Below are 26,872 nucleotides of genomic sequence, written 5' to 3'. Positions count from 1 at the left end.
ATATTAGCAAATTGCCTCCAATGATAAATAAAAAGGATAAACATCATGACCAAATTGGGTTTATCCCAGGAAGGCAAGGTTGGCTTTACATCTGAACATCAATCAGTGTAATTCACCACACTAACAGAATGAAGGAAAAAAACCATATTATCATTTCAGTAGATGCAGAAAAATCATTTGATAAAATTCAACACCCATTCATGGCTCAAAACTCTTAACAAAATAGGAATGAAAAAGAATTTTCTTAATCTTCTATTAAAGTTCTATTAAAAACCTAGGGCAGGGCTTCCCTGGTGGTGCAGTGGTTGAGAATCTGCCTGCCAATGCAGGAGACACGGGTTCGAGCCCTGGTCTGGGAAGATCCCACATGCTGCGGAGCAACTGGGCCCGTAAGCCACAATTACTGAGCCTGCGCGTCTGGAGCCTGTGCTCCGCAACAAGAGAGGCCACGATAGTGAGAGGCCCGCGCACCACGATGAAGAGTGGCCCCCGCTTGCCACAATTAGAGAAAGCCCTCGCACAGAAACGAAGACCCAACACAGCCAAAAATAAATAAATAAATAAATAAATAAATAAATAAATAAATAAATAAATAAAATTAAAAAAAAAAAGATTAAATCCCCATTAAAAAAAAAAACCTAGGGCAGAATTATATTTAATAGTGAAATATTAAGAATAACATAAGCATGTCTGCCATCAACTTCTCCATTCAGCATTTTACAGGAGGTAAGTGAATTTAGCAAAATAATTAGTTACAAGGTCATATATAAATACCAAATATATTTTTATATACAACAAAATTTGGGAAAAAAAAGACACAACTTGCATGAAAAAATCAAATACTTAGGAACAAATATAATAAAATATATGTAAAACCTCTACATTAATAACTGCATGTTATTGGGAGAAATTAAAGAAAGCCTAAATAATGAAAGTGTTTGCAATGTTCATGGATTGGAAGACTAAATATTGTAATATTGATTCTACCCAAATTTATCTTTAGATTCAATGACGCCCCAATTTTTTTTTTTAAAAAAACAGGAGTTTTTTGGATGGGAACTACAAGCTGATTTCAATTTTTTTTTTTTTTTTAACAAAAGGTCAGGAATAACCAAGACAATCTTGAAGAACAAAGTTGAAAAATCTATACTATCGATATCATGACTTATTATAAAGGTATAATAATTAAGACACTGTAGCACTGGTACAAGGATGGATAGATACATCGTATCAGTCAGAGTCCAGTGAGCAGACAGAAATCACACTAAAGTCTATGTTGGCATGAACATGGGCTGGAATGTCTTGGTCTCTAGCTTTTACATTTGGCCTACTCTGAATATCAGGAGTCTAGAAGGGCAGGGACTAGGTCTTTGTTGGTCACCACTGTGTCCCCAACATCACCTACCTGGGGTTTGGCTCAGAAGGGGCAGCCAGGAATTCTTGCTGAATGAACATCCGAACAAGCCCATGAAGAGACCCCTTCCTGCACAGATTGACCTTGAAAGCTTATGGGCTGGGAGACAGACCCTGCTTTTCTATTGGAAGGTAACCCCCTGGCCCAGGTAGGCACAGGAAACAGAGCCTGGGTGAGGGTTAAAGGCAGGTCCAGTCACCTGGAGGCCAAGGGGCAGGTGAGCCACATGTTGTTGGTCAACTTGCCCAACTGGGAAATGTCAAAGACAAAGTATGGCTGGTTGATTTACTTGATGTGGTCGCAGGGTATAAGGTAGGCTTCCACCTGCATCTCAGGCCACATGCGTCTGTACTGCACCTTCTCTTCTTGCAGATAGAGCCAGCAGGGCATGGGCGTTTCCAGGGGCTCCTCGATGTAGCAGTACCCCAGGCGTTTGCGCTCACCTGGCTCCCCACAGCTGTTACAGTCCTGCCAGGGCTCCCAGTGGGTGAAGATGAGCTCCTTGCCACCCAGACTCAGGGTCTCATTCTGCAGGGGTTCTTGGCCCAGGCCTTTGTGCGTAATATGTAGGGTAGTTACATCTTGGAAATCAATCTCATACTCTACCACGAAGGCATTGTCATTGTCCTCACAGTGATAGAGGCCTGTCTGGGAGGGCTGAGGGTTGGTCAACTGGAGGCTGCCCCCAGGCAGTTTCTTTATGTTAGGCACTGAGGAGAGCAACAAGAGATCCTCCCCCAGAATGGAAGAGAAGTACCAGCGTGCCTTGAGATGGTCACACTGCAGGACAACATCATTGCCTGAGAGTAGGGCCTGCTGGCAGAGACTCTTGTAGGCACAGCTGACTAATATCTGGGCCCATGAAGTGGGGAGAGAAAGGCTAAGCAGCCACAAGGTGGCCAACATGGCCACCTACAGACTACAGAAGGAGGCTGGGAACCATCGGGGCATTGTGAAGTCACCCACAGAACTCAGGCATCAGCCCTGGGCAGTGGAATGGACCTTGATCCACTGCACTTCCAGAAGTCCAATTCAGTTCATGTCATCAAATAGCTTAGTGTAGGCTGTTGAGTCAAAAACTCAAATGTCTGCAAGAGATGGGCAGGAAACACAATGAGTGAACCTATGTCAGAACGAGTGAACTAAAAAGTCAAATTATTTGCCCTCCACATACCCAATATACAATGATGGAATGGGTCAAAATGCCCAATTGGAAAGGGGAATAAGGGAAGACACACAGAAAGCACTGGTCTGTATCATTTCTAAAATCTAGTGAAAAGATACTGTAAGGGCTTCCTATCTTATAGATGGGGAGGGTTCCTTAATTAGTACCAAATCAACTCCTTAAGGGTGGGGAGCTTCCCAAATCTTTGTTCGCTGTGGCTTATGTCTTCACTCTCCAGGGAGTTACCCCCTTTTCCATTATCCTCCTTGGCTACATCTCAGGTGACATTGGAAGATGTGCCCTCCTTGGCACATGAGCAGTTTTCTCAGCCTGCTTTCTGTCTCCTGAAGTGTGGGACCTAAGGATTCTTATAAATCTCCAGTTAACTCCAAGTACAAACCCCCCACATCCATAGTTCTGTTCAAGATGTTCCTCATTTCTCTCTCTCTCTCTCCCCCTCTCTCTCTCTCTCTCTCATTGCAGGTACCTTAGACTCTATCAGGCATCCATGGAAAGCCATATTCTAAGCCATTTTGTCTACCTCAGACTATCTTAAGTGTTTCCTGGGAGTACCTTAATTTATTCAGAGATCTTAACAATGGTTAATAATGATTTGATTGGTGCTAATCCTTGATTTTATCCTTGACAAAAGCTGAGTTCTAACTGGACTTTGACTCTCAAAGGTCTTCCTCATTTGGGGCCATCTTTGGCCAATATTCACTCCTAGTGTCCTGTGTTCCAACTGCTTCCCCTAAAGCTGCAAGTTCATTAAGTATGTTATCTGCCTCCCAAAGTATTTCAGGCAATAATCTTCATCCTTCTGGTTTCAAATAATTTTCTTGTTCCCTTTGCTCTGTATCTAAGCCAATGCCATGTGTTTTTATTTTTTATTACAGCAGCACCCCACTCCTGATACTAATTTCTGTATCACTCAAGATAGGCTGTTTGCTATTATAATAAACTTCATCCAAATCTCAATGACTTACAATAACACAAGTTTACTTCCCATTCATGCTCCATGTCCCTTGTGGGTTGGCATTACAATCACTCAGGGATACAGGATGATTGAGCAACTGCCATCCCAAACATTTCCAGTTTTATGCCAAAGGAGGATGAAAGCTCTGTAGGATTTCATGTCTATAATTAAATGCTCTGGCCTTAAATGACACATGTCATTTGCTCACAAACCATTGGCCAGAAATGGTTACATGGCACTAGCAATTCACCAACCCAACAAAGGAAATGGAATTCTAATATGTCCAGGAAACATTTAGAAAATGGCAGTCAGTAATAATTACTGCAGCTAATGTCTACTACAAGCAGTGTTCTTTTATATCATAAAGGTAAAACCATTCCCCAAATCCTCCCATCAGATCTCTCCTAAAGTTCCATTGGCCAGAATTAGGTCCCATGTGCAGATCAAAATCAATCTCTGAAAGGAAAGAAAATTTCCATGATTGGCTTAAGCCAATCAGAATTTGTTCTCCAGGACTGGGGAAGTATAACCTCTGACCATAGAGTCTTTGAAGACTCCAAAAAAAATCAGGGCTTTGTATGCAGGAGAGATGTAGAAGAGAATGCTTATTTGGTATAACCAACCATATTTGTCACAGCATCCATGGTTAGGAAATATCAGTTGTATCAGGACTGTAGTAAGCACTATGTGAGCTACACGACCTTTAGGCAAGTTGCTGAGACTTGTTAAACCTCACTTCCCCATCTGTAAAATGGGATATTAGAACTTTCCATCACAAACTATGGTGTTATAAAGCTTTCAAGAGATTACTGATGTCAAATTCTTGGAACGGTCCAGGTTTGGATTAACACAGTGGTTAGTTAGTGGGAATGTGGCCAAGTGGCTTCAGTCCCAGGTTTTGGGATCAGTTTCATTTCTAGATCCACCTTTTATTAGAATAATCCATGCCCAGCAACTTCACCTTCTTGTGCCTGGCATATTCAATTATTCCATAAATAAGTATTGTTTACTCATCTTTCAACAGGCACTAAGGATCCAGGCTAAGTCCCTGCCCTCTTGGAGCTTCCATTCTAGTGGGGGATGTATTAATTGGGATAAGTTAGGTTATGCTGTGTAACAAAATAATTCTGGGATCTCAGTGGCTTAACACATTTTTTTTTTCTCATCTTACGTGTCCATTGTGGGTTGGTGGAGAGCTCTGCTCTACACAGTCCCTTCAAATACCATGGCCAGTGGAGGCTGCACCACCTGCAGCATCATTAGCTGCTATGGAATAAGGAAGGATAGTCAAATGCTTTGACCTGGGAGGGATCTACATTACTTTTGTTTGTAGGCCATTAACCCTGCCAACACCTTGATCTTGGACTTCCAGCCTCCAGAACTGTGAAGAAACAAATTTCCGTTGTTTAACTCATCCAGTCATTTGTTATGGCTGCATTTGTTATGGCAGCCCTAGCAAACTAATACAGTGACTATTTTAAATGGGATGGAGAGAGAAGGGCTCTCTAAAAAAAGTGACATTTGAGCAGACCTACATAAGATGAGCCAGAGGAAGCAAAGTCTGGACTAAGCACACAGCAAATGCAAAGGCCTTGAGATGGGTACACATTTGGCAGGTGCCAGTGCACTTCAGCCAAAGACTAGGAACACACTTGTGGTTGAACAAAGTTGGATTTGTTGACTAACTGCAGTAAGGGAAGGTGCACACCATAGGAATGGTACAACATTTCAGTAAGGAAGTGTGGGAACAGATTTACAGAATTTGGGCTTGTTTTATGTGATTTGGGGATGAGTTCAAGGAAGTGAGATTTCTCGGAATGGGGTGCTGTCAGGAAGTGGGAGTAATTCTATCTTATCTGGAAGGTGAGAAGAATGGGAGAGGGAGATGTTTAGTCTTTTGTGGCTTGGACAGTGTTTCTGTTTGTCTGTGTTCAGACATGATTATGGAGTGGTCTTGTTTTTGTCTTGGTTCACAGTCACAGAGAGACTTTGTGTGATGTTGGCGTTCTATGAAATTGTTTATGTTCAGTGACCTAGCTGTGAACTCTAGGCTGGCTCCTAGAAACACCAGTACTCCATTATTTGTGTCAGGTCAGCTCCCAGATACCAAGGGTTGTTTTTCTTTCTCACATATTTTATGGAACTGCAATGAAGCCTCTTCCTGAATTGAAGGTCTGGTCAAACGGCTTTCTCTCTGTGAACCTCAGTTTCCTCATTTTCAAAATAGGGATTTCAATGGTACTGGCTACACAGGGCTCTTATGAGGATTTGTTGAGATGCTGTATATAAAGTGCTCAGTTGGTGTTATTATTGAGGGATGGGCAATAAGGACCTTGTCCTCCAAATATCAGGGTTCTGTGTTCTGATTGCAGATTACGGCTTCTGATCACAGATGTACAGACACAGAGGCAGGTCATCATTGTTTCAACCCCCACTGGCTAAAGTGGCTTCCCAGAGATTTAAAGGGACAGTTGGGTTTTCTTCCCTTTCCCCCCTGTTGGGAGCCAGACATTTTTAGGGATTAGGACTTTCAAAAACAACTGATACACACACAATATGAGGGGATTTAGAAAGTCACTGCACAAACCCAGAGAAAGATGTGAGCTCAGAAAAGATCTGAGATGACCTTAAGCTTTCACCTCAAGCTGATCCCCAGCACAGACATAGTCTACAACAATAACAACCCCCAACACCCCCTGGGAAGGGAGAAAATATGATTTCCAGAGTTACCACTTATAAGATTTAAATGTCCATTTTCAACAGAAAATCACAAGGCATAAAGAAACAGGAAAGTAACCCATTCAAAGGAAAACAAACAAATATCCCTGAGGAAGCCCAGGCAGCAGACACACTAGACAAAGATGTAAACTGTCATAAAATGCTCAAAAAGCTAACAAAGACATGGAAAAATACACCAAAGTGATGTATGAACAAAATAAGAGTATCAATAAAGAGGTAGAAAATATAAAAAGAAAACAAAAAGATATTCTGGAGCTGAAAAACACAATTACTAAAATGAAAAAATTCACTACAGGAGTTCAAAAGCAGATGTGAGCAGGCAGAAAACACAATCAATGAACATGAAGATAGGACAATTGAAATTATTGAGTCTGAGGAACAGAAAGAAAAAAAGGTTGAGGAAAAGTGAGCAGAACCTAAGGGACCTGTGGAACACCATAAAGTGGAACCACATACATATTGTGAGAGTCCCAGAGGGAGACGAGAGAGAGAAAGCCACAGAAAGAACTACATTTGAAGAAATAATGGCTGAAAACCTCCCAAATTTGATGAAAGACACAAATCTACAAATCCAAGAAGCTCACCAAACTGTAATAGGATAAACACAAAAAGATCCACACCAAGACACATTATAATCAAACTGCTGAAAGCCAAAGACAAAAAGACAATCTTGAAAGCAGCAAGATAGAGGCGACCTGTCACATAAAGGGATCCTCATTAAGAGTATCAGCTGATTTCTCATCAGAAAACTTGGAAGCCAGAAGGCAATGGGTTGAATTATTCAAAGTGCTAAAAGAAAAAAATTTTCAACCAGGAATTCCAAAACTGGCAAAATTGCCCTTCAACAATGAGGGAAAAATGAAAACATATCCAAATAAGCAAAAGCTTAGGGAGTTTGTTACCATTAGACCTACCCTGCAAGAAATGCAAAAGAGAGTCCTTTAGGTCGAAATGAAAGGATGCTGGACAGTAACTTGAAACTGTATGAAGAAATAAAAATCTCCAGTAAAGATAAATACATGGGCAATTATAAAAGCTAGTATTATTGTACTAAAATTCAATTTTAATTTTCTACATGACTTAAAAGAAAAGACATAAAAAATAATTATTAACCTTTGTTAATGGGAAAACAATGTATAAAGGTGTAATTTGTGACCTCAATAATAAAAAGGAGGTGATGGAGAGGTATAGGAGCAGCGTTTTTACATGCTATTAAAGTTAATCAGGTATAGGGCTTCCCTGGTGGCACAGTGGTTAAGAATCTGCCTGTCAATTCAGGTGACACAGGCTCGAGCCCTGGTCCGGGAAGATCCCACATGCCATGGAGCAACTAAGCCCATGCACCACAACTACTGAGCCTGCGTTCTAGAGCCTGCAAGCCACAACTACTGAGTCTGTGTGTCACAACTACTGAAGTCCACACATCTAGAGCCCATGCTCGGCAACAAGAGAAGCCACTGCAATGAGAAGCCTGCACACCGCAATGAGGAATGGGGGGCTCACCGCAACTACAGAAAGCCTGCAGCAGCAACGAAGACCCAATGCAGCCAAAAATAAATAAATTAAAAAATTTTTAAAAATAATGTTAACCAGGTATAAATTCATATTGAAGTGTTATAGATTCATGTAATCCCCATGGTAACCACAAAGGAAATAGCCATAGAATATACACAATAGGAAATGAGAAGGGAATCAAAATATTTCACTACAAAAACATTACTAAACAAAACAAGGGAGTAATGGGGAAAATGAGGGGCAAAAAAGCTATAAAGCATATAGAAGACAAACAGCAGGGCTTCCCTGGTGGCACAGTGGTTGAGAATCTGCCTGCTGATGCAGGGGAAACGGGTTCGAGCCCTGGTCTGGGAAGATCCCACATGCCGTGGAGCAACTAGGCCCGTGAGCCACAACTACTGAGCCTGCGCGTCTGGAGCCTGTGCTCCGCAACAAGAGAGGCCACGATAGTGAGAGGCCCGCGCACTGCGATGAAGAGTGGCCCCCGCTTGCCGCAACTGGAGAAAGCCCTCGCACAGAAACGAAGACCCAACACAGCCAAAAATAAATAAATTTAAAAAAAAGAAAACAAATAGCAAAATGGCAGAAGTCATGACCAAGGGAGATTTATGCATGAATGGTGGTTCAACATAAGGAAATTAACCAATGTAATACATCATGTTGATAGAATGAAGGGGGAAAATCATGTGATCATCTCAACTGACACAGAAAAGGCATTTGACAAAATCCAACACTCGTTCATGACAAAAACTCCTGGAAACTAAGAACAGAGGGAAAAATCCTCAACATGATAAAGAGTATTATTAAAAAACAAAACAAAACAAACCCCACTTGTAACATCATTCTCAATGATTAAAGATTGAATGCTCTCCTCCTAAGACCAGGAAAAAGACAAAGATGTCTACTTTCACCACTGCTATTCAACTTTGTATTGAAGTCCTACCCACAGCAATCAAACAAGAAAAAGAAGTAAAAGGCACCCAAATTGGAAAGGAAGGAGTAAAACTATCCCTAATCTCAGAAGGCATGATCCTACATATGGGAAATCAAAAAGAATCCACTAATAAGCAAACTCAGCAAAGTTGCAGGGTACAAGATTAACACTCAAAAATCCATTGTGTTGCTCTACAACTATATTGAACAATACCAAGAGGAAATTAAGAGAACAATTTCATTTTACAATCACATCCAAAAGAATTAAATACTTAGGAAGAAATCTAACCAAGTAGGTGAAAGAGTTGTATGCTGAAACTACAAAAGACTGCTAACAAAAATTAAAGAATATCTAAATAAATGGAAAGACATTCTGTGTTCATGAATAGAAAGACTTAAAATTGTTATGATGTCAATACCACCCAAGCAATCTGCAGATTCAACACAGTGCCTACCAAACTTCCAACAGCCGTTTTCAAAGAAATGGAAGCAAATATTTCATATAGAATTGCACTGGGCCCTGCACAGCCAAAACAATCTTGAAAAAGAAGAATAAAGTTGAAGGACTCACACTTCCCAACTTCAAATTTACTACAAAGCTACAGTAATTAAAACAGTATGGTACTGGCATAAGGGTAGACATATAGACCAATGTAATAGAATAGAAAACCCAGAAATAAACCCTTACATATACGGTCAATTGATTTTTGACAAGGGTGTCAAGATCAATTAGTGGGTAAAGGACAGTCTTTTCAACAAATGGTGATGGAAAAACTGGATAACCACATACAAAAGAATTAAGTTGGACCCTTACCTTATACCATATACAAAAAATAATTCAAAATTGATCAAAGACCTAACTTAAGAGCTAAAACTATTAAACTCTTAGAAGAAAACACTGGAGAAAATCTTTATGACCCTGGATATGGCAACATTTTCATAGATATGACACCAAAAGCACAGGCAACAAAAGAAAAAATAGATAAACTAAGCTTCATCAAATTAAGAACTTTTGTGAATCAAAGGACACTATCAAGAAAGTGAAAAGACAATCGACAGGACAGGAAAAAATATTTGCAAATTATATATCTGACGAGGGATTAATATTCAGAATATAAAAAGAACTACAATTCAACAGCAGAGAACAAAACAACGCAATTCAAAAATGGGCAAACGTTTGAAAAGACATTTCTCCAAAGAAGATACACAAATGGCCAAGAAGTAGATGAAAAGATGCTCAATATTATTAGTCATTAGGGAAATGCAAATCAAAACCCTGATGAGATGCCACTTCACACCAACTAGGATGGCTATAATCAAGAAAACAGAAAAAAACAAGTGTTGGTGAGGTGTGAACCCTTGTGCATTGCTGGTGGGAATACAAAAGGTGCATCAATATGGAAAACAAGTTGGCAATTCCTCAAGTTTAAAACTAGACCTACAATATGACCTAGTAATTCCACTCCTAGGTATATATCCAAAAGGATTGAAAACAAGTTATCTGTACACCAATGTTCACAGCAGCGTTATTTACAATAACTAAAAGGTGGAAACAACTCAAGTATCTAACAGATAAATGGATACACATAATGTGGTATATACATAAAATGAAATACTATTTCAGCCATAAAAAGGACAGAAATTTTGATTGCTATATATGCTACAATGTGGATGGACCTTGAAAACATGTGTAGTGAAATAAGCCAGACACGGAAGACAAATGTCATATGATTCCACTTAAATGAGGTACCTAGAATAGGCAATTTGATAGAGAAAGAAAGTAGAAAAGAGGTTATCAGGTGCTGGGGGCAGGTGGGAATGGGGAATTATTGTTTAATAAGTACAGAGTCTATACTGGGGATGACGAAAAAGATTAGATAGTGGTGATGAGTACACAACCATGTGAATGTAATTACTGCCGCTAAATTGTATACTTGAAAATGGTTAAAATGATTACTATCATGGTATGTATACTTTACCACAACAAAAAAGTGTGTGTGCGGGGTGGGGGGGGGGGGGGAACGGGGGTAGGATTTGACCTGGTTGAAATTTTATAAAAAGTGGTCAGGGAAGGTGTCACTGCAAAGATGACCTTTAAGTAAAGCCGTAAAGGAGGGGAGGATCAGGTGGCCGTCTGAGGGACGGGTGTTCGCGCAGGGGAAGTAGTGAGGGCAAGGGGCCTGAAGTGAGAGGGTGAGAGGCACATTCCCGAACGCTGAGTTGGCCAGTTGAGTAAGCCAGGGGGACAGTGGTGACGTCAGAGAGGGATCAGGCCACTTCCCAGTATTTTGATTTCTGCTGGGAGGGGGAGACACGGGAAGGTTTTGAGCAGAGGGTCGTGATCCAACTTGGGTTTTAACAGGATGCGGTCGAACAAAACATCCCTGGGCACGTAACCCGCCAGCCAGTAACCAGTTTGCGACCTCCGGGGAGACTCCTCAGAAGCTCCCAGAGTTCCCCAGGATGTACTTCCCCTAGCCGCCATCGGGGGACAGCAGAGCCGCGTAGAGCGCCTCGCGTTCCGGGTGCCTGGCCTCGCCCCACTCCGCCCTCAACGCAGGTGGCCCCGGTCCCTAGGAATCCTTAGGCGGAAACCTTCCCTAGTCCCGCGCCTCCGCTCGGCCCCTTTAAGAGCCATAGTTTCCGGAGGCCAGACCGGGGGGCAATGAACGCCCGGGGGCCAAACCAAAAGTTAGGAATGGGGGGGGGGTAGGCGGAGAAAACTTCCAAAGTAGAACTACAACTTTTCCTGGGCCCCATTCCCCTCGGGCATCCCTAAGGAGGCAGACTTCCTTTCCGAAAACTTATCTTGGTTCTTTATACCACCTAAATGGAAGGCGCGAGAGGACCGCATCGCTTCAGTCCAACCGAACGCGAGGACCCCGAGGGCTAGTGGAAAAGTCAGGCGCTAAGAGCAAGCCTCTTCCAGCCCAAGGCTCGCTTAGACTCGCCCCTCCCCGCCGGGTGTACTTAGGCGGGTCCATCGCCAGGTGGGGAGAGGGGTGTGGGCAGAGAGGGAACAGGTGCGCAGTGGCGCCCGCCTCCCTCAACAGGTGAATCACCCCAGTTGAGTCTCGATTCTCGGTGATTCACACCCCGCTCGGCATGACCTGAGCAGGAGGGGGCCGAACGGGATCCCTAGTCTGCAGGCGCCCTCCCGGCAGGCTGGTCACTTGGTTCCGACCCTCGGGGCCGGAGCTCACCTGGGTCAGCCCACTTCCGGGGAGGGAGGTGGAGGAGCCCCTCCCCGCCGCCCACCCCCTAGCCCTGCCCTGTGTTCTCACCCTGTGTACCTGGGCCGATCCATTCCCCAGAGCCACGGGGGGTGGAGTGGCTCGGAGATCCACAGTGGGTCAAGCAAGTTTCTCCCCGAAAGCTGGAAGCGTGCTCTTCGTCCACGATGTTTCCTCTAGTTAAAATCCTAGAACAGGGTGGGCTTGGAATAGGAACAAGGAACGGAAGCAGGAAGGGGAGGAGCAGGCACCCCTCCCAGTCTTGGTGCGCGCCGCGCCCCCTACCCTCCCGGTACCTGGGAGGGGACGCGCGGGCCCGACGCGCCCAGACCGGCGAGATGGCGCCTTTGGCCCGCTGGCTTTTCTGTGGGCGGCTGGGCTCCTGCCCGGCCACCCCGGGCTGGGGCACGGTCGTCTTCGTGTGGCTCTTTCTCAGCACCTTGTGCACAGGTACGGAGAGCGGGGCCCCTGGTGCCGCGGAACGGCGGGAGGGCACTGTAGAAGGGCGATGGATGGAGTTCTACACTGCCCAGGAGGCGGGAGAACTGGGGGAGGGGGAGCGCAGAGACTAAGACCTCCTGATCCCCAAGGTCTCCGGAGATCCCTTGTGTGCCAGAGAGGAATTCCCTATACGTGCCTGAGAGCGCTCCCCCGCCCTTGTTCAGAGATAACAGGAAATGAAACTCCCGGGACAGCGAATCCGGGAGCGGCAAGGAGAATGGGACCCTTTGTGGGGTAGGGGTGAAGGACCACCGATCACTGGGAAAGGCCGGGATGAGGGCTCGGTAGCCCGCCGAGATTTCTAAGTCTTGGGGTAACGGGGAGAAGGCACTTGAGGGTTGGAGTAGACGATTCCCAGGGGGAGAGATCAAGAAACAGCGCCCAGGCATTGGGTGGGTGCGGTATTGGAAACTCCCCACCCCCCAACCCAACCACGTCCGAAGTATCTGTGCGTAAGAGTCTGGTGGAAGGGACTCACGGACTTGTCTGGAAACCATCTTCTGCTGTATCTGATGTTTGTTTGGGTGAGGGTATCAGAGGTACTTTATTTTTCAGCAAGCGCTTTTGGCGTGTTCATTTGAGATGGTTTTGGGTGGGGTGAGGTGGGAGGCTGGTGGAGACATTACAGGGGGGCTTTAACTGTTGTATGCAAAGCAGTCCAAACAACTCCAAAATCCCCCCCTCCAAATTCACAGAACCTGGAGTAACTTGGAACACTTGGTGGTTGTTTTTGAAGGGGGGCCTTGAGCACTGTGGGCTTTGTGGGGGGCCATTTGGGCTTGCCTGTACAGGCCACAGAGAGGCCCTTTCCATGACAGAATGGCCAAGGGAAGAGGGGGCTGGGGCGGTTCAGAGGCCACACTCTGGGAAGAGGGGTGGACAGGATGTTCCAAGGCATCTGGCCATGTGACCTTGCACCGGCCACTTCAGCCCTCTGGGTCTATAAAACGGGCATGATTATCGGAGCCACCTCACCGGTCTTGGGGATTAAGGAACAATGTGTGCCAGGCGCTCTGTAAAACCGTACACTTGTAAATGTCAAGCTGGTGACAAGTAATGTCGCTCCTTCCTGCTGAAGCACCTCCTTGAGCTCACAGCGGTCCCTCTACTGACTCTCCTTGTCCTCAGCCCCTGCCGGCGCCATCCAGGTGACTGTGTCACAACCCTACCATGTGGTGATCCTATTCCAACCCGTGACCCTGCCCTGCACCTACCAGTCGACCACGACCCCTACGGCGCCCATCGTGATCTGGAAGTACAAGTCTTTCTGCCGGGACCGCATCGCTGATGCCTTCTCCCCAGCCAGTGTTGACAACCAGCTCAACGCCCAGCTGGCGGCTGGTAACCCGGGCTACAACCCCTACGTGGAGTGCCAGGACAGCGTGCGCACCGTCAGGGTTGTGGCCACCAAACAGGGCAATGCCGTGACCCTGGGAGACTACTACCAGGGCCGGAGGATCACCATCACAGGAAGTACGTGGGGTGGGGAGGGGGGGAAGGCAGGGGATGGGCTGGGGCTGGTTTGGGTGGTGGCGCCGGCTTCCTCATGCCCAACCTGGAGTCCCCACCCGGAAGCTCGTCAGCACCAGTGTCTGAAAGGATTGACAGAGGGAGGGATCCTTCCTTCTACCCATCCGTCCATCCCTTTATTTAACAGCAAAGATTTATTGAGCACCTAACATATACCAGGCACCGTTTGAGGCCTTGGATATACAGCAGTAGACAAAATCATCAAATCCCGTCCCTCTTGGAGCTTGAATTCCAGTGAGGGAGACAAATAAGATGAACACAACACATACTATCAAGTGCTTGAAGATAAAGAAAAGTGGGTAATGGAGAGAGAGGCAGGGGTTCTATAATAATACTAGTAATATCAGCAATAATAAGTAGAATTTATGTAAGTAACAACTCATAAAGAGCCTCCTGTGTGCTAGGCTGTAATCCAGGTTGACATGGATTAACTCATTTAGACCACAGTAATTGAGTGGGTAGATTCTGTTATTGTCATTTTACAAAGACCCAGAGAGGTAAAGTGACTTGCACAAGGTCACACAGCTGGTGGGATTCTAAGTCAGACACTTTGGGTCTAGTGTTCAAGCTAGTAACCCCTTTGCTTGCCCAGGGAGTTCAGCAAAGAACTCACTGAGGAGGTAACAGGAGTGAACCAAAGGGGTGAGGGATTTTAATGGAGAAAGCCCACAACTTGCCAGGTGCTTTATGCCCACATTTTACATTCAGGACAGCTGAGGCACAGAGAGATCAAGTAGCTTGTCTTGGTGCACAGCCAGTAAAGGGCTGGAGCTGGGATTTGAACTCAGGCAGCACTGAGAACCCTTGTCCTTCACCATAATGCTAGCTGCTGATAGGAGGTGCCTGTTGGAACCAGGTAAAGGGCAGTGGGGAAGCTGTTCATTCATTCATCCATTTATTTGGTATTTATGGGACATCTTCCAAGTGCCAGAAGCTATGGTAACCAGTGCTGGGGCTACAGGGGTGACCAGGTCAGCCAAGATCCCTGTCCTCAAGGAGGTGATGTTCTCGTGGGATGAGACAGGCAACAAACAAGCAGATAAAGAAAGAGTAAGAGAATTTCAGAGGGTGCTGCAAAGTGCTACAAAGAAAACAGACCTGGGTGATATGTGATCATGACTCGGAGCTCACCCCTTAAAACCGCTGCAAATGTGATTTGAAGAGGAACTGGGACTGCGCCCTAAAGAATCTAGCCGGCAGAGAGGAGGGTGATGGGCAGCAGTGGGTGAGGGACGAAGGCTCACCTGCTTCAACAAGGATTAGAGTTTCAATCATGGGCCTGGGGGCAGAGGAGGGAAGAGGGCATCCCTTTGCAGACTCCAAGAGACCAGGCCTTGGAGCACAGTCCTTCCCACCCTCTGTCTAGACCACGGGCAGGGACCCAGCGTGTCAGTCTTGTTTTGGGGAGGGACTGGCCCTGCTGGCTCTGAATTTCCATGGGCAGCGAGCCCGAAGCATCCTGCTGTTCTTGTGGATAAACGGCTTCTTGCGGGTTCAACCTGTGTAGGCCCCTACCCCATAATCCAGGGACTTCTCCAGCCTGGACCAGGTTATGACCGGACAGCCCTGTCAGGACGGCTCCAGCCCTGAGAGTGCCCTTGAAGGCTGGCTGGAATTGTGCCCTGTTTGCTGAGTCCAGAACTCAAGTGACCTTCAGGCTCTATCTGGGGCAGATTCTTCCTGCTCCAGAGGCCCCACAGGCCCAGGTCTTTCAAGTTGCCTTGACCTGGGCCCATGTTTGATATAGGCCATGATTTGTAAACATCCATTGTGCGTATGTCCTTTCAGGAAGCCCAGTAGCCATGGGAGCTTCCTCCATTTCAGCTTTGAGGATGGAGAAAAGCAGAGTTCCCTTTGGAATTCCTAGGGTCACCAACGGCCCAGGTTTTAAAAGTGAAAGTCGTCCTGGGAAAACCAGAGCTGTGTCCCTCAGCTTTGGTGGGTCCCGCTTCCCCTTCCGTTCTTCCGTCCTTTGGGTGATGTGGTTGCCTGGATTGGGGCCCTGTTTCTACCTCTTCAGGCTGCTTGGGGCCCATATGCCCCCCACTCAGTAGCGCTGGACCTGAGAGCTCATGGGACCCTCCTGAGATTACCAGGGCCGCCTCTGCTGTGTGCACATGAGGAACCAGAGGCCCAGGGAGGTGGAGGAAAGCCCAGCTCCTGTTCCCAAGTGGAGACCCGGCATTTTCTCCTTGCACCTAAAACAGTTAGAGCAATGCCCAGCCCAGGTGATGTCAGGACCAGACATAGACTGGGAACAGGGTGCGCCTTGCAGGAAGGAGGTGGGCCCAGGCCTTAGAACTGATCAAAAGAAGCCGGAAAGTGGTATTTTTCATGGGTTTTGAAAACATCGTGCAGGCCAAACAAAACGCATTGAGACCCACATCCGGCCCACTGGAGCCCAGGGTTTAGCTTCTGGCCTAGGAGCTCTTGCTGGCCTAGGGGTTGCCTTCCCGCCCACCTCTGGCTTTGGGCGGGGCCCTGCTTTTGGGTTCTGGTTTTGGAGAGGCATTTTTAGAGTTTGATTTAAAGATACAAGTGGAAAAAAGGATGGGCCAAGAGGGTGTTATGGAGCATCTGGAGGATTTGGGAGAATGTAGGTTAGAGTTTTAGGATGATTCCATGAAAGAACATATGCAGAGGGACCCAGCACATAGTAAGAGATCAATAGCTGGGGGCTGGATACGTGACCACGAAGGGGAGTATCTGCGCCCAAGGTCACCCTACCTTTAGGGTCACTTTAAACTCCGCACGGTCCCCACCTCTACAACAGAGGCACTTCCTGTCTGCCTTCTGTACTGCTTACCACCACCTGATCCTCGATATGTTTAAATTTTTTATTTGTCTCTCTTTCCCAGTTAGGATCTGAGCCATGTAAGGGCAGGGGTTCACACCTGTCCTCTATAGCAGTGGTTCTCAAACGTGTGGGTCTTAGGGCGGGTCTTAGGGCCTCTTTACACTCTTAATTACTGAGGTCCTCAAAGAGCTTTGTTTTTACAGCTAGAAAACTGAGAAGATAAAAAAAAATTTTTAATTGATGATAATAAACTCTGTAGATTAGTATAAATAACATACTTTTATGAAAAAATAACCATATTTTCCAAATGAAAAACTTTAATGAAAATGTATGGCATTGCTTTTCTATTTTTGCACATCTCCTTAAAGTCTGGCCGAATAGAAGCTGGATTCTCAAAGCTGCTTCTGCATTCAATGTATTGTGATAACACACACATGTAGCCCCTGGAAAGCTCCACACTACACTCATGAGATTAAGTGAAAAAGGCAAATATCTTACTATTATTATGAAAATAACTTTGACCTCAGGGATCCCCTGCAAAGGTCTTGGGGAACCCCAGGTCCCACAGATCACACTTTGAGAACTGTTGCTCTTTAGTACACCAGATGCCTCATTTACTCCCTGGAACATCATCAGATGCATTCAGTAATCGTGTGTCACATATCGAATGACTGTATCAAGCGCCTATTCGAATATAGCCACGTGCCCGGAACACTAAGGAAGGTCAGCATGAGGAGGGAAGGGGTTCGTTTCCAGATCCTGGCCAGGCCCTGGGGGACTCAGCAGTGACCAAGACAGACCAGGTTCTGCTTGCCTGGAGCCCGCTTTCTCCTGGGGATGGGATCATGGCCAGTCAGCCCCTAAGCTGGCTGATATAATTAGGCAGAGTCTGGCGGGGGAGCTGTGCCAGCAGGATGGAACCAGCCCTCTGAGGGTCTGAGAACACAGAGCCAGGCAGAGGGACAGCAGGAGCGCAGGCTGAGGCAGTTGTGAGCCCAGCACGTGGGGGGACAGTGAGGCGGCCAGTGTGTCTGGAGTCTCGTGAGTGAAGGACAGTGGGAGGGATGAGGCTGGGTTGGCGACCAGTGGCCGTGTCACTGCACGGGCCTTGTGAGCCAGGGTAAGGCGTTTGGAATGGTGTAGATAGACCTTGAGAGGAGGCTTTTCTATGGATGTGAGGTCTTCCTTCCAAAGAATGAAGGAGGCTCCGGTTCTTTCATTCCTTTGGCAATTGACTGATGCCCAGGTGCTGTGGACCGGGGCGCACGCAGTGGCTGCCCTCGGAACTGTCCTGGGGAAGGGCAGGGGGTCCGTGGGGCAAGGTGGTAGGCAGGTCCGAGGGAGCCAGAGAGCCAGAGCAGCTGGGGAGAAAGGCTGTGGGCCTCTGGGGGTGCTGTCTCTGGCCTGTTCCTACCTCCTGTCCTCCAGGGGCCTAAGGTGGAGTGGCCCCGAGAGCCCCACCTCACACCCTGTCCCGCCCTGGTCCCTGGTGAATGGCCGGAGGGATTTAACTAATTAGGGCCTGAGGAGCAGAGAGGAAACCGGACGTGCGGAAACTTTTCTGGTGTAATTAACAGGCTCCTTGCCCGGGACTGCTTCACGGAGCGTCCCCAAGCCCTGGGCCTGACCTGGAAGCGGCTGGAGGACGAGGGATCTGGTCTAAGTGTCTCCCTCACATCCCCGCCTTCTCATGCCTGGGCGGCTCCTGATTCCTGGAATCTGGCCTGTTTATCTTTGCCTCCTTATCCAGGACCCAGGCCCCTGGGTCTGCACTAGGCTCCGTGGTGGGTCGTGTCGGGGAGTCGACTTTTGCTTTGGGACGTGGGACAGAGGAAGGCGTAAGCCTGAAGTGCTGGCTCTGGAGTCAGACCGTCCCAGCCCCGCCACCCCGGCTTTTGCCACAGTTGTACGGCTCATCAGTAATTTCACCAGACCTCTTTTCTCTACAAGACAGGGAAGATAACAGCGCCACCTGACAGCCTTCTCGAAATTCCCCGCGTTAAGTGTTCAGAGCCGAGCCTAAGAGGTCGCGCGCCCTTGGTACGAGTGATTCAATTTTCACTCGTCCGTCTGCAGCGCCCTGCCCCACGTGCTCATGGCGGGGGCTGCAGGCGTCAGGCACCCCTCCCCCGAGGTGCCCTCACACGTCTCCTCCTGACGCAGACGCTGACCTGACCTTTGACCAGACGGCTTGGGGGGACAGCGGTGTGTACTACTGCTCTGTGGTCTCAGCCCAGGACCTCCAGGGGAACAACGAGGCCTTCGCAGAGCTCATCGTCCTCGGTGAGTGGGCTGGGCCCTGAGGGACGGGGTCAGGGGCTTCTTCTGCCACTGCTGTGTCTCTGCTCTCTGCCCTCCGGCTCACTCTCTGGGCTCTGTTGCCTGCTCTGTTCTCCCCTCACAGCACCACCAGTCACTTGGGCTTATTTGTACCCTGCACCCCAGGCAGGGTAGGGACCCCTCGCCCGCTGCAACATTTAAGATAAGCCAGAGCCAAACCAAGAGTGGAGAGAAATGGGGATTCTACCTCTTCCCAGTCTCAGTTTTTAAAAATACAGAAATGGTTAGAGCTGATGGGCAGCGAGCGAGGAGGGTTGATGGCGTATGTGATTGAGAGGAGGCTTCTGCCCCACCCCCAGGGCCACCTCTCACCCCGGCGTCCCTTGCCAGAGCACGGGAACCTGGCCCTCTGCCCTGCTGGGATGGCACTGCGTGGCTTGCATGGTTAGTGCTCACCTTAAGCTCGGCTGCCTCTACAAGCTCAGGGGCAGGCTGGGGTACCCGCCAGCAGCCCCCGCCCGGCTGTGAGGCCCCCCCCCGCCATGTGTGGAAGGGATGCTGCCGTTAGCCAGATGCTCTGTTCTCAGCGGACACATGTAGTCTCGTGTGGTGTGTGCTGTATGTGAGATGCTGCCAGGTCGCACGTTGCTATCATCCCATGCACGATGCAAGGTAACGCATGTGTGAACGAGCACATGATGGGGGAGCACGCTCCAGGGTGCTCAGATCATGCAACAGGGTTCATGTCTGGGTGACAGAATGCATGCACCAGGGACCCAGAGAACTCTGTGTGTTCTTTGGTAAAATGCACAGTCTACATCAGCATGTCTCAAGTTTAGTCGTAGGACCCACTTACACTCTAAAAGATTATTGAGGGTCTCAAAGAAGTTTTGTTTAAGTTTTTGTGGGTTATATTTATAGTTGTTTAACATATTAGAAATTGAATCTGGCACACAAGCACACGGTCCATTACCATCAGAGCAAATGACATCATCACATGTGCTGGAGCCTGTGGAAAGCTCCCCTGCCCGCACCTCTACTGGCGAAGGAGGGTGAGAAGGGCAAACAATGGCTTAGTGTTATCAGTAGAGCGGCTTGGCCTCCCAGACAGGACCACACTTTGAGAACCGCTGGTTTACATGCTAGAACCTTCTCCTAGGGGCATGTGGCATGGCGTGCTGAGCTCTGGATAGAGCTTTGTTGGTGTACAGCCGGGTGTGCAGATGTCCCTGAGATACAGCACTCGCGGGGCACAGAGTGCCGGGCGGCACCTAAAGGAGGCACTAGCTATGCCATGAAACTTGCGTAGGGGACCCTGGTGGGCAGAGAACCAGGGCCATACTGTGACTTTTATGGGTTGTGGGCACTTTCGCCTTCAAGGGCCTCTTCCTCTGGATTAAAAAAAAAAATTATATTTTATGATTGTGTTGTTATAAAGACAAGTCATTGTTACATATTCAGTATTGTCATATTTTTTTCTTCAGATTTTAAAATAAAACATTTTCATGGGCCCTAGCATACCGTGCCTCTTGTGCCTGGGGGAACAGGGACTGCCCCACTCCCCTGGGATGGAACCCTTTGGGGCGATAGGACCCGTGTGTGTGGAAGAGATGGAGTCCCAAACTGAGGTCGATCCTTCAGAACCCATGGGATATATCCTGGAACCCTTCTGGGCAATAGAATCCCCCGCGGCGGGAGAGAGTGCGTGAATTACGTGATGGAAATCTGGAAAACAGCACCCACGTAGGATGGGGGGATGGGGGCAGGAACCACATGCTAGGACCCTCCTAGTCCACCGACCCCACCTCTTCTGCAGGGCATACCTCCACCCTGATGACCCCGGAGCCGGGCTTCAGGGCAGGGGCAGCATAATCTGTCTCTCTTTTGTCCCTCCAGGCAGGACCTCTGGGGTGGCTGAGCTCTTACCCGGTTTTCAGGCGGGGCCCATGGAAGGTAGGGGGGGTGGAGTCCCCCATGCACCACTTACCGCTTCTGTCCAAGTATTCTTCCCCACCCTAAACGCCACTCGCTCAGACCCCACTAATAACGCCGCCTGACTCCGGCTCCGCGGCATCTAGTGACCTGGCTCTGGGCTGTGGGGTGGGCTGGGCTGGCTGGCGAGGGGCCTGGGGTGTAGGCTGGGGGCTCCTGTGACTGGTGCCTGCAGTGCTCTTCTGGGGGTCGGGATCTGGGCAGCTGGCTCTCTGTCCCCTCTCAAGGCTACAGCCTATCTTGCTCTGGCCGGGTCGCCTTGCGTTCACTGCCTTGTCCAGATGAGCCTGGGGCGAGTTCCCTAACTTTGGGGCCGGCCTGGGTTGTAGAGGAGCGGGCGTCCCTCTGCAGCTGCGCGCCAGCCCCTGGTGTGGAGACTCCAGCGAGGGCTGCGGCTTCCCGGAGAGCTGTGCAGACGGCCCCTGCCCCACCCTCACTCCGCACGGCCCCCGCTGCCAGCACCCCTGTCCCCTCCCCGGCCTCCCAGCTCAGGGCCGGCTCTTGTCTCTCCGCAGACTGGCTGTTCGTGGTCGTGGTCTGCCTGGCTGCCTTCCTCGTCTTCCTCCTGCTGGGCATCTGCTGGTGTCAGTGCTGCCCCCACACCTGCTGCTGTTACGTCAGGTGCCCCTGCTGCCCCGAAAAGTGCTGCTGCCCAGAGGCCCGTAAGTGCCCCTCGCCCCTCGCGTGTCCGCCCCCGCCCGGCCTCCCTCCTGGGCCCAAGGAGAGGACGTGGCCGTCTGCCTGCCTCCCGGGACGGTGCCACTCACCGGTCTGGAGGTTTCTGGCCCTGAGGCACGTGGGTTCTCAGCTCCCCGACCCACGCCCCCTTGCATTGGAAGGCAAAGTCTTAACCACCGGACCACCAGGGAAGTCCCGGTCTGGAGGTTTTGAGGGGAGCAATTTGGGAGAAAGTGGGCCAAGGAGGACCTGCTGTTTTAGATTATCATTTACACACTTCAGCTCTTCACTTATTTTTTACTTTTCATTTATTTTGAGTCTTTCCTTTTGAAAGTGTAATTTATGCACGTGGTAAAAAAAAAAAAAAAAAAAAAAAATTCAAATAGTACAAAACATTATTCACCGGAAAGTAAAACTCCCTTTAAAAACGAAATCTTGGGGACTTGCCTGGCGGTCCAATGGTTAAGACTCCACGCTTCCACTGCCGGGGGCACATGTTTGACCCCTGGTTGGGGAACTAAGATCCCACATGACACGCGGGATGGCCAAAAAAAAATAAAAATAAAAAAATAAAAACAAAATCTAAGTGAAAAAGGTGAGAAACCAAACAAGGTTTACAGCCCCAGCAAATTTAAGCATCTTTTAACAACCCACATCCACATAAGCACTCCGGATTTCCCACGGATGCCGTTTCAGGACACATCCAGCGCCTCAGAGTGGGTACCTGCAGGCCTGGGATTAGACGTGGGACCAGAGATGGAGGGAGAAGCAGCAAACAAAACCGGGGTGGAAAGGAAGAGAGAGTCTCCCTCCTCCAGCTGCCCCGTTCCCCTTCCTCAGGGACCTCAGCACTGCCGGTTCCCTGGTTGCCTTCCAGAGAGCATCTGGGTGAACCGGCACCTGTGCACTCAAGTTGTTGGGGAGTTCGCATGACTATTTTCATCAACTCTGACATGGAAGTTTACACTGGCTACTTTCTTATATTCAGACATATTTGCTCTCTTGTTCCTTGTATTGAAAGTGGGCCATGAAAGCACACTTCCCGACTAGTTCTTAGTGCGGGCACCTCACCTTTTCCGTCATCATTGTCAAGTTCACCATATCTTTAGTTGATGAAGAGATGATGTTGGTAGATAGAAATAAATAACTTTACGTGTTAGGAGCACCTAGACTATGGGAGACCAAAAGAGGGACAGACCTGCCCCTCTCCTGGCACCTGCTGATTTCTAGGCCAAGGTGGTGGAAAGAATTACCCATGTAGCTCAGATGGCTGTGTGTTGGCATCCTCATATTTAAGGTTTCCACGTGCCATAACTCCAGTGTAATATGGTCCAGGTAAAATCATAGGCAGTCGTTGCAAGCTTGGGCAGGTGGAGGTTTGAGGCCTGGCTGGACACCTTACCTGTTGGGAAGCCCAGTGAATGACCTCCCCTCTCAGCCCCAGTTTCCTCCTCTGTAAAATGGGGCCATGGTAGAGCCCGCTGTACAGGGTGAGTTGGGATCCGGTGACCTGGTGTGTCCCGCATTAACTGCGGGGCTTGGCCTACATAGAGCGTTCCCCGCCCACTAGCTGTTGGACATTGCTGCTGTCAGCGTTGGTAAATCAGAGCCCTGCCACTCACACCATGTGACCTCAGACGAGCCGCTGGTTTCCTTCTCTGCAAGGGTCCCGCCATCACGGGGGCGTCGTGAGCATCAAGGGAGCACTGTGAATGCAGGCCCAGCACGGGGCCGCGTCTCAGTCCATGCTGGCTAACTTTACGGTCACTGAACTCAGCGGTGGCCAACCTGCTTCATCGCGGCCCTGAAAAAAGAAATCCACTGCTCTCTGGAGGTCCATGCTGGCCATCCCCTCTCCCTCTCATCATTTTTAGTGAGAGCTTCTTGCTTACTGCTCGGGCGGTGGGTGTTGGTCATTTCACAGGTCGGGTGGAATCCCCAAGGGCTGCAAACAAGTTCGCAGTCACCCCACTAATTAAGGCTGGGACCAGGACTGCAAATGCCAGTCCCAGGGCCCCATTTCCTCCATCCTGAGACCCTGTTACCCCAAACCGAGGTCCCATTAACTCCCTGCCGGAGGCCCTGTTGTTTCTGTCACAGCCACAGTCCTGCTGAGCTGTCCTGGAGCAGCATCTCCCACGGTTAAATATAAAAGGGCACATCAGCTGAGCCGCTGAAGGGCTTCTTCAGGGCTGGGTGGGGTGGGGCTGAGCACTGAGCCTTCTGCTTCCCAACTGAATCGGAGGTGAAGGGAGCTTTCTGAGCCCATCTCCCCACTCCATCTTCCTGCTGGAGTCCCGGGGAGGAAGTGACTTGCCCAGGCCCGTGACTTTTGCCTCAAAGCAGCCACCAGAACCCAGCCTCTTGCCTGGGGAGGAAGGTGGCAGGGAGAGGAGGAGGATTTGCCCTTGAGCTGTCAAGCCTAGAACCAGGCGGGGGCGGGGTGGGTGCAGCCCCCAAGTGGGAAACGCTACAGGAGACGCTTTGCCGCTTGGCTGAGGCGAGTGAACGCTGAGGCTCCCAAGCTCCTGCCTCAGACTGAGTCCCATCACATTTGGGTCTGCAAGACCCTGTGGGGAGGACCGAGCAGGCGTGAGAGGGGAGCAGGCATGGGATTCCCCCCGCAAGATGATCCATTTTTCTAGAGCAAGGGCTCAGCTGCCAAAGGGAATACTTGTTTTCCGGCTTGTGAGCTTTATCTATAGGGCGCCTCTGCCCCTGTTGCTCTGTAGGAATGTAGGTCCAGGGTGGCCACACCTTGTGATAAGCTGGCAGGAGAGTTTGATGTAAAACCTTGTCAGATGTTGGCAAACCATCGAACTGTCAAACAAAACATACTGGCCTACCAGATCAGGGCCGCCGGCTGCCAATATGCACCCCCCATCCTGAAACTTCTGTGAGGAATGGCACAGGAGGTGTGTATGCAATGAAGCTGATGTCCCCTAACCTCAGGGACCCTGCAGAAACCAACCAAGCACCTAGGGAAGCTCCTCAGCCTGGGGAGGGGGGGGGGGATGGGGGGAGGTGGGGTGGGAAGAAGGCATGTGGCCCCTGGGGGCCTTCTCATGCTATGTGTGTCCTCCCCAGTGTATGCTGCAGGCAAAGCTGCCACCTCAGGCGTCCCAAGCATCTACGCCCCCAGCACCTATGCCCACCTCTCCCTTGCCAAGACCCCGCCGCCCCCAGCCATGATTCCCATGGGCCCTCTGTACAACGGGTACTCTGGAGACTTCGACAGGAATAGCTCAGGTGAGGTCGGGGGGGAGCCAGGAGCAGCTGGGGCAGGGGGTAGGCTGGGTATTTGGCCATTAAGGGGTCTGGGGCTGGAAGTGGGGATTGGGGGCAGAGGAGAGGGGGCTGGGAGTGCAGGGTTTTGCTCCTGACTGCCAGTCTCCCCCAGTTGGTGGCCACAGCTCCCAGGTACCCCTGCTTCGTGACACAGACAGCAACGTGACCTCTGGTGAGAACCAATCCTTATGAGGTTGGACATGCCTATAGGGGAGGGGGCTGGGTCAGCATTCCAACCTCCCAAACTGATCATCTCCAACTCCTGTCCCTAGAAATCCGTAGTGGCTATAGGATTCAGGCCAACCAGCAGGATGACTCCATGCGGGTCCTGTACTACATGGAGAAGGAGCTGGCCAACTTTGACTCTTCTCGACCTGGTCCCCCAAATGGCCGTGTAGAGCGAGGTGAGGAGCCTTGGGGTCTGAGGGATTCTTGTGGGGGTTGGGGGAAACATGTCTCCCTGATACCTGCTCCAAATCCTGGACACAATCCCTCATTCCCTACCATGGCCACAGTGAAGTGTATGATCATCACTAAACAGATGAAAAGCCTAGGGCCCCCTTGAGAGTGTATGAGCCAAGTGGGTGACACTGCTGGACCACAGGGCTCCTGACATTAGGTCCTGACCTCCTCCCACCAGTGACACCTTCCTTCCCACAGCCATGAGTGAAGTCACCTCCCTCCATGAGGACGACTGGAGATCCCGGCCTTCCCGGGGCCCTGCCCTCACCCCGATCCGGGATGAGGAATGGGGTCACCACTCCCCCCGGAGTTCGAGGAGGTGGGAACAAGAGCCCCCCCTGGACCGGCCAGGGAGTGGCTGGGGGGCCGGGCGGCCCCGAGCCCGTTCTGTGGATGCTCTAGATGACCTCGCCCGGCCCGGCTCCGCTGAATCGGGGAGGTCTCCCCCAAGTAGTGGGAGGAGAGGCCGGGCCTGTGCACCCCCCCGAAGCCGCAGCCGTGATGACCTCTACGACTACGACCAAGACCAAGACGACCCAAGGCACTTCCCACACTCCCGGGATCCCTACTATGATGACTTCAGGTCTAGAGGCCGCCCTCATGCGGACCCTAGGGCCCGCTACCACCCCTCCCGGGACCTTCCAGATGATGGCTCCAGGTCTGGGGACCCCCAATATGATGGGCAGCTACTAGAAGAGGCCTTGAGGAAAAAGGGGCCAGCGGAGAGAAGGAGACCTTACAGGGAGGAAGAAGAGGAAGCCTACCACCCTCCGGCGCCTCCCCCTTACTCTGAGACTGACTCCCAGGCCTCACGGGAGCGGAGGCTTAAGAAGGTGAGTGGACGGCCCTACCTGGCTCTAAGAGCCTTCCTGGACCCTCTTCTCCAGTCCTCCCCAGCTCACATCCTTCTTTCTTTTTCCCTTGCAGAACTTGGGCCCGAGTCGGGAAAGTTTAGTCGTCTGATCTCAACGTTTTGTATGTAACTTTTGTACTTTTTTTAAAATTTGAGGAACTATCGATGATCTTCTCCTCCTAAGACTAATAAAACTTATGATCACAAGTCCTAAGTCTGGAGGGAAGCGTTTGTTTTGCTGCGCGAGGTGGGGAGCCCGGACAGCTGCTGTGTGTGTCTGCAAAAGGCCGCATGTCCAGTTCTCTCTTGGGACTTGCGTCCTGATCCAGGAGGAAAGGACCGGCTCTGCCTTCTCCGTCTCTCGGCGGCCAAGAATACGTGCCCCACGCTGGCTCCGCCCCGCCGAGACGTGCGCGCCCCCGGCCCCGCCCAGACGTGCGCATGCGCCTCGGGCCCCCGCCTTCGCGCACCTCCGCGCGGCCGCCGGGGGCGCGCGTGCGCGCTCCTCTCCCCTTC

The 26,872-nt window shown here is 49.7% G+C and overlaps 2 protein-coding genes across 3 annotated transcripts; one reads left to right on the top strand and one right to left on the bottom strand.

Moving 5' to 3' along the window:
- Window positions 1-896: 896 nt before the first annotated feature.
- Window positions 897-12,104, bottom strand: LOC118884908 (protein FAM187B-like). The gene is made up of 2 exons (XM_036833065.1): window positions 12,027-12,104; window positions 897-2,502 (listed from the first exon to the last, which is right to left on the bottom strand). Exon 2 carries the CDS (start codon window positions 2,318-2,320, stop codon window positions 1,700-1,702), a length of 621 nt encoding a protein of 206 aa, XP_036688960.1. The 5' UTR covers window positions 2,321-2,502; window positions 12,027-12,104; the 3' UTR covers window positions 897-1,699.
- On the top strand, window positions 12,056-26,723 carry LSR (lipolysis stimulated lipoprotein receptor). 2 transcript variants are annotated; one of them, XM_036832793.1, is made up of 10 exons: window positions 12,056-12,425; window positions 13,605-13,949; window positions 18,967-19,086; window positions 20,980-21,036; window positions 21,591-21,737; window positions 24,841-25,002; window positions 25,154-25,213; window positions 25,314-25,445; window positions 25,702-26,336; window positions 26,431-26,723. In XM_036832793.1, exons 1-10 carry the CDS (start codon window positions 12,143-12,145, stop codon window positions 26,464-26,466), a joined length of 1,977 nt encoding a protein of 658 aa, XP_036688688.1. In that variant the 5' UTR covers window positions 12,056-12,142; the 3' UTR covers window positions 26,467-26,723. The 2 variants fall into 2 exon arrangements, with proteins under 2 accessions (XP_036688688.1, XP_036688689.1); XM_036832794.1 differs by lacking the exon at window positions 20,980-21,036 and having other exon boundaries at window positions 26,431-26,565.
- Window positions 26,724-26,872: the final 149 nt, after the last annotated feature.

The sequence above is a fragment of the Balaenoptera musculus genome, chromosome 19, assembly GCF_009873245.2.
Source record: "Balaenoptera musculus isolate JJ_BM4_2016_0621 chromosome 19, mBalMus1.pri.v3, whole genome shotgun sequence".
Lineage (NCBI taxonomy): Eukaryota > Metazoa > Chordata > Mammalia > Artiodactyla > Balaenopteridae > Balaenoptera > Balaenoptera musculus.
This window is presented reverse-complemented; position numbering and strand designations above follow the sequence as displayed.

Coding starts and splice junctions, on each gene's coding strand:
- LOC118884908 (XM_036833065.1), bottom strand. CDS start 2,320: ATGTTGGCCACCTTGTGGCTGCTTAGCCTTTCTCTCCCCACTTCATGG.
- LSR (XM_036832793.1), top strand. CDS start 12,143: ATGTTTCCTCTAGTTAAAATCCTAGAACAGGGTGGGCTTGGAATAGGA. Junction 12,426..13,604: donor TCTCAGCACCTTGTGCACAG/GTACGGAGAGCG, acceptor CCTTGTCCTCAG/CCCCTGCCGGCGCCATCCAG. Junction 25,214..25,313: donor AGACAGCAACGTGACCTCTG/GTGAGAACCAAT, acceptor TCCTGTCCCTAG/AAATCCGTAGTGGCTATAGG.